We start from the raw sequence: 10,670 nt of genomic DNA on the forward strand, positions 1-10,670 counted from the left end.
ATCAGTCCCCGAGGGTATAATCAGCTCAGTAGTCAGTATTTCGGTACTGACATGATTAAACAAACTTTTCTAAAATCGTCCGTTTATAAATTTATAAATTATTAAAAAAACTAAGGTTTCAACTCCCTCAGGCAAAGTTGGCTTTAGATGAATTTGGCTATTTATTTTAGGTATTTTTGACATACAGCTCTTCAACGGTTTCGGCACTTATACATCTTAGGATTTCAAATGTTTGGCTTTGAGCGTTCCTGATGAAGGTAAATCCAGAAAAGCGCTTCGGACGCAAGAAATTAATAACTTGTTGTTTTCAATATTGTGCAATATTAATCGTATTAAATACCATGACCACATGAGCATATACTCATACGATCATGACCATACGCATACAGTCAAAATACTCATATGGTCCAGAACATTTATACTTATTTATAATCATTGATAATACTTTTCTGCCTTTGTCTGAACCTATACAACCTGACTGATTTTATGTCTGTAAACTGGCATTTGATGATTGTACAGCGCAAAAAAATAACTCAAAGATTCATTCGATTTACAAGTTTTATTTATGAGAGGCTTCAATCTAAGTCATTCTTCAACTTCAAAATTTATCTTATGTTACCGATTCCAAAATGTGGTCATATTAAGAAGGTTGTAACAACACTCTGATTCGAGGGAATGTATTACCGAAATTGACGAGGCTAAAATGCTGGATTATTTCTATTGGCAGCACATTTGATATATGTTACATTTATATGACTGGTTTTATTATTCTGATGAAGCAGACTCCATTCCATGCTGAAAAAGAGTCAGTATCCTCCTTCAACTTTACTATCGGCTGAATACCAGTAGATGTTGTCCTGTCACTGTATATAAGTTCGGTGACAATGTTGACTGAATACGTCCCAATGAACTCGAAAAAGAGGCATACTATTAGATAATAGAAAGTGTAGTAGGAGTGCCAATGACACAACTCTTCTTCCAAATCACAATTTGTAATAGTAAATCATTATAGGTCAAAGTACGGTCTTTGCTCACACTGTAAAAGAGGCTATAAAGGGCCCGGAAATGACTAGTGTAAAACCATTCAAACAGGACAACACTTATTAACCACATCAACAAACTACAACCACTGACCATAAGGTTCCTGACTTAGGACAGGTTCGTTCAAGTGAAACAACTGATATATGTTTAGCAGAGTTTTCTCATAGGTCATCACACCCAATTTCCTTTGTTCGTCATATTTGAGTACATATCCAATATCTGATGGTGACATTCGTGATAAGAAACAAGATTCAATTCATCATTTTCTACATAAGAAAATGCCTTTACCAAGTCAGCAATATGACAGTTATCCATTCGTTTGATGTGTTTGAGCGTTTGATTTTGCCTTTTGATTATCGGCTTTCCGTTTTGAATTTTCCTCGGAGCTCAGTATAAAAAAAAATTACAAATATTTGCACATGCTGTTTTTTTTTAAAGCATTTTATTGTTCATTGGACGTAACTGTCCGCTTCAGATGTTCCTGTGACTGGACCTACGTATCTGTACCGTATATATTCACATGCATAAGCAGCATCAATCCTGGTAGAATCTTAAATAGAAATCAAACATTGTTAAAATACGCATGTTTTATTATAAGACACCTGTAAGAGATTTCATTGTCCTCAATTACCATGATTACATATGTAGTGTTTTCCCCCCGACAGAGGAGAGAAAACGCCCGTCTAATATCAGACTTATGCAGGGTATGCCATATTCTAATGCAATTAGTGTGTATCAATGGTTCTGATTGGATGACAGTTAGCGTAAAATTCTCTATCTCCTTATCTGTAACTAAGGTAGCCGACATTTTGAATTGCTGAATGTGTATTGACATGTAATTTCTACAACAATAAGCCATAAAACTCACATGTTGCACCTAAAAATCCTCTTTTTATCAAATTTTATTACATTCCGAAGCGGCACAGAAGCCAGAAAACGCCCGGTGTTTATGTTTGACGCCGGGGGCTTACCTATGACGTCATCTAGTATTGGGACCAAGGAAGATAACATCTTTTCGCGGAATTTTCTTTAATGGAAATTTTACACTGAAATAATGATTGAAATTTAATTATGAACTTGTTTTGCATTAGAATATAGATAACTGTATTGCATGTGAAGCTTTAAGGACGTCCATCGGTAGTTTTACTGTCGCAAATACCCGTTTATCTGTCTCCGCTACGCGTCGCCAGGTCAACTAAATTTGCGACAATAAAACTACCGATGGACATCCTTAAAGCTTCAAATACAATACAGTGATCTCTTAATTTCGGTTTTATTTTTACCCAGGTTTTCGTTGTCGACTTTTAGAACATATACGTGTGATAGTGAACATGAAATAATTGTTTTTGAAGCTTTTCACCATCTGGAGATGCATATGCATATTATGGATTATCCATTGATAATTGCAGTATTATGATCTAGATGTGAATATGTAATATGTAATTGTAAATGTATGAATATATAAATCTGTAAATGTGGAATACGAGAATGGAAATGTATAACATGAATCTAAAAATCTGTCGAATGATTCATAATTTGCATCTGATTCAAGTGACACTGATGCGTCTTTTGTAGACAAAACGCGTGTCTGGTGCAAATATGACATTTTAATCCTGGTATCTATGTTGAGTTTATTTATCAATAGAGCTGTCAGTTTGATTCACTGGCGGATTTATGCTTAATTCAACTGCAAAAGAAAGGATAAAATTTGTATCTGTGTGAAAAAATGGCACATGGCACATTTTTAACTTTTAATTACATCAATTTCCTAACGGATTCAATATTCTAAATTCTTGTAAGGTGTTCCGTATCTCTACGTTTAATCCGGACAAACCTCCCTTTAGTGTTAGGGGATACGTTATAATGACTCTCGGCTTTGCTGTGACCTGAGAGTGACAGTGAATTACATCTCCTTTATCTAGATTGAACCAACTATTGCATGTACATGTTGGCATGATAACTTCGACGTCAAAATTGCCCGGTTGTTCAACTGAAACATATGTTAGTATTAGAGTATTTTAATTTTCAATATGGATTTATTATATAACATGTAGAGGATTACAGATTTGACAAGTATCTAAGATTTGTTAGTATTTAGTTTGTCGATACAAGATTAATGGTTGGTCTTTGAGTCTCTGAGAAGAAATATTTACTAAGTAAGGTAAGTATTTGCCTCGTGTAGACACACATAAATGAAATACATTTAAAGTTATTTCTGGATTAATTGACACCAATACCAACTAAATATGGTAAGTATATAGTGTGTAGCGGAGACGAGTATCGTCTAAGTTAAGTAAGTAAATGATTCAAAGGTGAGAGGAGAACTTACTTTTCAAATAGGATTATGGATCGTTGAGACAAGTATCTGCAAGCTTAAGTAAATATTTGATCGATGATATCTTTTTTTATTGCATTGCAATAACAATGCAGTTTTATACGGGTCATAGTACAATGTTACTTCTATAGTTTATTTTGAGAGTTTCAATTAGACTTAACATGGAATTTTGTTATATACTACTTTCATGACTTGCGACTTTTATGCAACCTACTCTTTTCACTTCTTGTTGAAAAAGGAGGTCGAGAGTGAAATACCAAAGTTATATCCCATGACTCTTGTCCGCGGAGTTCCACACTATGTGTACGTTATATTGATTTGTTATCAGACCACAGTATATTGGCTAAAAAATGTCTAAACTGTGTGATATATGTTTTCATTGCACAATAACGTGTTTTTTACGGGTCATAGTAACTTTCCCAAAACTCAAAAACAAATAACAAAGGTATATCGATTTATTTTTATTTTTCTATGGTTGTTAGTATTCAGTTAAAATTCCAAATTAAATATATATTGCAATATCTACCAGTAACCTTGCTTTTCCTTCTTTAATTAACCATTTATATATATTCCAAAATATTTGGAACGGGTTTTCTATTAAATAATACTTATGATTTATTTTGATAATTTTGAACGGTACTATGTACTTTGCAATTACAGTTGACGAGCATTTCCATTCAAGAAATAGTATACTTTGTCCCATACAGCTTTCCATACAACAAACTTGAACTTTGTTCAGATATCTTACATTAGGTAAGTGTGTGCGTAATGTTGTCTGCACGAAACTATTATAAGTTAATTTTGAAAAAGAGTGCAGCTTTAACCGCCATTCTTTTGTTTTCTAAACTAGGTGTATGCTTTCAAATCGTAAGCGTTATGTAAGTGTTTTAATCCATGTATCGAAATAATCTAAAAGTGTACAGGAAACATGGGAGAAACCGAAAGTAAATTTTAAATTTAACAATTTTAATTTCCTATTTAAATTATTGTTATTATATAACAGTTTAACTATTGTTTTTGAATTAAACACTTTTCATACATTTGTGCATTTACTTACTGAAAGTGGATATTTAAACTTATTTCTCATTGTTCATTTTGTTTACATAGCCATATCGATATATAAATATAATACAATGTGTGAAAAGTGCGAATCGATAAAACTTACGAAGACTATAAGTCGGCAGTGGAAAATGTTAATTGCATTCAGTATGTTCAGAAAAGGTGAAATTGTATTACAATTTTTTGTTTTACTTACAGCAAATGGTTTAGGGAGTGATTCCAAGAAAGGCGGAAATTGTAAGTAATATGTTATAAGTTGAAACTAATTTATGTCAATTAATTATTCCTCACAAAAAAACGTCAAATGCAATGTTGACAAATTATCTCGTTTGTTGCATTAAGTTTTCTGTGTTTTTCTGATAACTGGTATTATGTAGGTGAAATATTTATGTAATAAGGGAAATAAAGTAAAGCAGAGGTCAATATATCAAGTATCTTGCTGTTGTAGAAAAGATCCACTTAGTTAGGAAAAGATAGAAAGAACATACAAGAAGGAATTACACATTCCAAACAAAATAGTTCACACACACAGCTGTATGTAACTTTGTCATTAAGTAAAATCTTTTGATAATTTTTTGTACCAGATGACAGCTTTAGGTCTTGGGATCACAGTAATGAGTGCCCAATCATTGTTCAAAGTTTATTTCCAATAAAAGTTAATATTGGAGATTATAATTGGAGGGAACATTTGCCCTATTTGTCAGATCCGAAGTACTAGTTTTTCTACTAAAAACCTCCAGGAACCAGTGCGTTCTAACTATATGCAATACAAATGTATGTTGAATTTTTCAAAAAAAAATCAGAATAAGGTATGTCTTTGACATGAAATGAATGCCCTTTTATTTGAACTTGAGACAAACAAGCCTTTAGTGCTTTTAAAATAAGATTTCAGAATTAAACAAAGCATTGGACTATGAATAAGTGGTTTAATTTCATTACCTTAATATTTATTCAGCTTGTTGGTGTTTTTGGAAGTTGTCTGCTTGCCCTAGCCAACCAAAGTAAAGCAATTTATTTAAGTATATCAATCCAATTTACTTTAGCTTTCCATATGAACATGAAATTAAACATTCAAAATCAAATCTCAGTAACTACTTTGTATCTTACTGTAATCAAAGAACAGTAATATTGGAAGTTTTGAGTTGTGTTTTTTTTTAAAACACACGTAAGAAATTCAATTTACATTAACCTAACATTTCCAATTCCAGTTGAATATTCGTATTTGTAGACACTTAGTAAACAAAACCTTTGTTTGCTGTATTGGTAGGGCTTCAATTTGAAAAAAAAGCATCTTGAAAAACTTAAAACAGTAAAGGTTTGCTGATTTGAATTCTTAATTTAAATTCATATCCATGATACTAAGTGACCTACACCAATTTAAGACTTGGCCTACAATTTATTCTTCATTGATATATATTGTCTGTAGGTCTAGGTTCATTACAAAAATACTAATAACTATGTTGAAATCTGTTAACACTCAGTTAAACCTTCATAACTTAATTATTATATAATGTCTATCAAGCTAATGCTTTGACGAGTAAAGTGTATTTACCACATATAAATTATGTTTCCTGTTATAGTCATAGAACAGTCTTTTTTGTAAGGAGATGCAAGTTTATGAATGCTATATTAAATTCAGGACATTATAACTTAATCATGGCAGTCTCATCAACCGTTCTAGCTTCTTTATATTTTAAAGTACTTGATAATTAGATGCTTTATTAAGTATGACAGGTATAACCCGATAATTGACACCTGAAATCAAACTCATTATGCATTAGTATATATTACCGAAAAGCAAACCCACAGAAAAATGCGTTGAAAACAATTTCAAATTATCTTTTTTATCAAACTGATATATATTTGTGATTTTGAAATACTGCTTTACATAATAATACCTGGTAAAAATGACCAATAACATTTCGAAATTATTCATTTGTGACACAGAATGAATTTTAGTGTTTAGAGTATATAGAAAAGTTATTTATCTTATTTTGTAATTATTTTTCTTAGATTACTGAAATGGCTACAGCGAGTTTTTGTGATCCTTGCACTAAGGCTAATTTATCAGTATCAGCAACAAAGTATTGCTCCGACTGTGAAGAGCGACTGTGCCCAGCGTGCGTTGAGTCACATGCCCGTTTCAAGGCATTCACATCTCATCATGTTATCGATTTGTCATCTATCGATTTTAATATCCCTGTATCAGCAAAAAAAATATGCGACGTTCATCCAGATATTCTTTTGGATTACTACTGCACAGATCACGAGCTCGTTTGCTGTAGAGCCTGCATTCCTAAAGACCACAGGAAATGTGAAAAAGTTCTGCCATTGGAGCATGCCTCGAAAGATGTAAAAAAGTCGGCACTATTCACGGACGTTATGCAGGATATAAAGCATCTCATTACAACTTTGACAAATGTACAGGATAACAGAGAATCAAACTTACAACGACTTTCTAAAACCAGATCAGTTATAACCAAACAAATCAGTGAAGTTAAATCCAGATTATTGAAACAAATAGATGATTTAGAACGCGATCTTCAAACTGAACTGTCTTCTCTTCAACGGAAATATGAGACCGAAATTAACATGCATAAAGAAGAAATAACAAAGATTCTAAACAGCTTAAAAACAAAACAGAAAGAAGTTGATTTTTTGAAAGATCATGGATCAAATAATCAGATTTTTCACGCGTTACACCAACAGGTATCAAGTATCAAAAGCGCGGAGGTAAACGTCCAGAAGATCGTATCTAATTCACATGAAATTGACATAGCCTTCGATGAAAAGAAAGATATAAGGATTGATTTGTTTGGACAACTCTCCGAGACCGTTACGCCTTGTAAAATTCAATACAATTCAAAGAAAATTCAGCAGGCCCAAATCATGATAGAACAAATAAAATGCATTGTCAAGTTTGAAAAGGATACGGAATTAAAGCTCAAAGCTGGGTTAAAAAGTATTTACGATCTGTCGATCACAGTCAACAATAAGCTGCTCCTGACTAGTTGGTCAGATTCTACACTGTATATCTACAGAGACTGCAATATTTATGAGACAGAGATAATACTTTCTTCTAAACCTTTTGGTGTGGTTGTGATACCCGGTACAGACAGGGCTAGTGTTACCCTTCCTCACGAGGATTCTATTCAATTCATCAATACGACAAAGATGACAAAGGATGGTAAAGTTGACGTTGGATTTATATGTTATGGCATTACTGCTCAGCGTGAGAGAGTTTACGTTGGTGGTATGAATGGTACTATCAAAACATTAGACACAAATGGTAACATTCTTAAAACAATTAAACTAGGATCGGGGAATATTGACTTTCTGGCATACGACGATAGTCAAGAACAGTTTTTTGTTAGAGGTCATAACAAACTCCAATGTATTAAATTAGATGGAACACTAGTTTACAGTAAGGACGTATCAGGTACAGCGGGAGTAATGCGTGATCGACAGGGAAATATTTATTACGGTGGTAATCTTGCCAACAACATAGAGAGAATGTCATCAGACGGGGAGAACAGTGAAGAAATGCTGAACAAAGACAATGGTATCTTACGTCCGTATGGAATGTGTTTTAATAATGACTTCACAAAACTGTTTGTTATTAATAACAGTTACACGTCCGTGTTTGTATACAACTGTAGATATTGATTATTTACCATTAGTGGTGTGTACATATATACTGATTAAAATGATGGAGCATTACACATATAGTTTGATGTTTCCTTTTTTTAAGTCGTGCAACAATATATATCAATACGATGAGGTGTAAATCAAAAAGCGTCATTTTAATATTTTATCAGATTTGATGTGTGAATTTCATTTTGACAATAAAAAAGACAGTTTTCTAATTTTGTAACCCGGATTTGTTTGTGTTTCAACCGATTTATGACTTTCGAACAGCTGTTTACTACTATTGCCTTTATTTATGTTGCGTTTGACTTAAAGGTCTTAAGAAACGAAATAAATAATAGGAACAAATTTAATTGATTGAAACTTGTTTGCAAATTTTCAAATTAGGCAATAAGAGTTCTTATGTAAAAAAATATTTATTTCAAGACAACGATAGAAGTTCTATATATGCGTTCTCATCTGTCAAACAGAAGTCAGTCTTTTAGTGATTGTGAAGTGAGACAGCATTAATTGATGTTTATTCATGTTAAAATTTTGGCAAAAAAAAGAGAAAAAAAATGTAAATCCAGGAAAAAAACCGGATTAAATGATATACAGGGAAAATACAGGGTGTGTTGTTTGGGTTGAATGTATAAGCGTAACCTGTTGTCACCATAAAATTCATGTTGTGTCGATTTCTGTTGCTCTTACTCATAGCTATAACACTGTTAATGCTGTCCGTATATATAGTTCTAACGTGCATGAACGATACTTTTTTTTTCATCAGAAATTCCAGTCTGTAGTTTATAGTAAAACAATATCCCGATTTGAACAAAACTTTCTAGTGTCTGTTGTATCACAAACCTAGGCACTTACTGAACTGTAGGTTATTTAGTCTTAGGAAAATATAGTATGTGTCAGACAATATTTTTAGATACTTAGTGTGCTAGTGACCTATAACGATATGTTTAGTTACATATGGTGCTAGTGATTTAATACGATAGCTATGGGGTCAATACATTCCATATGGGGTAAGAGCGAAAATATCTTACATATTATCGTAACAAGTAATATTAAGACACGTTGCTTATTAGTAATATAAACCTTCTTCCATTGGTCAATACAAAAACAAATGCCAACAATAACAACTTGTTAAAAGGTTTGAAATGTGTTTTACGAATATTTTTGAATAGTTGATCATCAATTTCTCCGTCTGTTGAAACCTTTAATATTCTTTTCAACACTGTGTTGTTTTATAAATGACGTGTACATGTAACACCACTACTAACTGTACTGAAATAAGCCCTGCCTACTAACCCAACATTGTAACCTACTAACGTAATATTGAATATATTCGGTCTCCACGTTTTTGATTTTAGATAAAACATGTGTATAGGATGTAAGATAATAGTTAATGCTGTTTTTAATTAGCAAGCCGGAACATATGACTATTCAAACTAAATAAATTTTCGAATACATTCTTATTTCTTCACTAAATCAGACTACTTGTTCATCTCTGACATGTAGTTTTGACATGCAGTCTGATTACATTTGATTGAATAAGTCACGAGTTGAAACCATCAGTTTATGACACGTTAAAGGGTCATCGATTATTCAATTTTAAAGAAGTTTGCAACATAAATGTGATTCGAGAAAAATTGCTATTGAGATTTTTAAGGCTAAATACAATGATTGATTATTTGTAATGATCATTTGCTATACATGTAAGTTACATACATAAAACTGGTTTCTTTATTCTTGTGAAACAAACTCCAGCACAAGATTGTACTGAAAAAGATCAAATGTTATCTTTCATCTGAACTGTCCGCTGTATACCAGAAGATGCTGTATTGTCACTATTTATAAATTTTACAAATATGTTGACTGCTTCAATCCTAATAAACTTAAAAAGGGGGAAAACAATTGTCTGATTCATATCTTGAAAACATTTCATGAAATGGAAAACAAGGTCGGTTGAAAACTTTTATTTTACGACAAAGTAATCCTTCCACTCGTCCAATTGTAATCTGATTATATTGTATACACAAATTCCCTCAGCACCAGGATATGAAGTAAATGCCTTTCTATAACTAGTTCTTCAAATAAAGGCTTACTTCGAACGAGAAACATATTGTACCAGGTGTTCCAATTTAAAAGCGAAAGGTATCGCTACAAACGTTATACGACGCATATGTTTTCGTGGACATTCTAATATATCAATATGTTTTAGTTTGTAGTCCTGATTTATTTTTTGTCTCAATTTGTTATCACTGGTTTACTACTATTGACTTTATTGACTGATAACCACCGCTAGTCCAATTGCGTAACTTACAACTTCAGTAGTAACTAACTTCTAACTTTGAATTCCGCATATACTTGTACTTGCATATATTAAGTAAAAAACACTTTTCCTTCCGGATCATTTGAGTTTGGTTAGGGTTCGTGCTGTTCAATCTAAGATTTGTACGTAATGTTTTTTTTTTTTTTTATAAATGACGATTGTCTTTTCAAACTTTTTAGTAATACCCGGGCAAATTTCACCCACATCAATTTTACGTGAATTTATATATATGTGAATCTCACGTGAAATTCACACCAATTTCATCTC

General features: G+C 32.4%; 1 protein-coding gene across 1 annotated transcript; it reads left to right on the forward strand.

Moving 5' to 3' along the window:
- Positions 1-4,159: 4,159 nt before the first annotated feature.
- LOC134681376 (E3 ubiquitin-protein ligase TRIM71-like) lies at positions 4,160-8,210 on the forward strand. The gene is made up of 3 exons (XM_063540978.1): positions 4,160-4,254; positions 4,634-4,672; positions 6,449-8,210. The coding sequence occupies exon 3, from the start codon at positions 6,458-6,460 to the stop codon at positions 8,099-8,101; it is 1,644 nt and encodes a 547-aa protein (XP_063397048.1). The 5' UTR covers positions 4,160-4,254; positions 4,634-4,672; positions 6,449-6,457; the 3' UTR covers positions 8,102-8,210.
- Positions 8,211-10,670: the final 2,460 nt, after the last annotated feature.

This window comes from Mytilus trossulus, chromosome 8, assembly GCF_036588685.1.
Source record: "Mytilus trossulus isolate FHL-02 chromosome 8, PNRI_Mtr1.1.1.hap1, whole genome shotgun sequence".
Lineage (NCBI taxonomy): Eukaryota > Metazoa > Mollusca > Bivalvia > Mytilida > Mytilidae > Mytilus > Mytilus trossulus.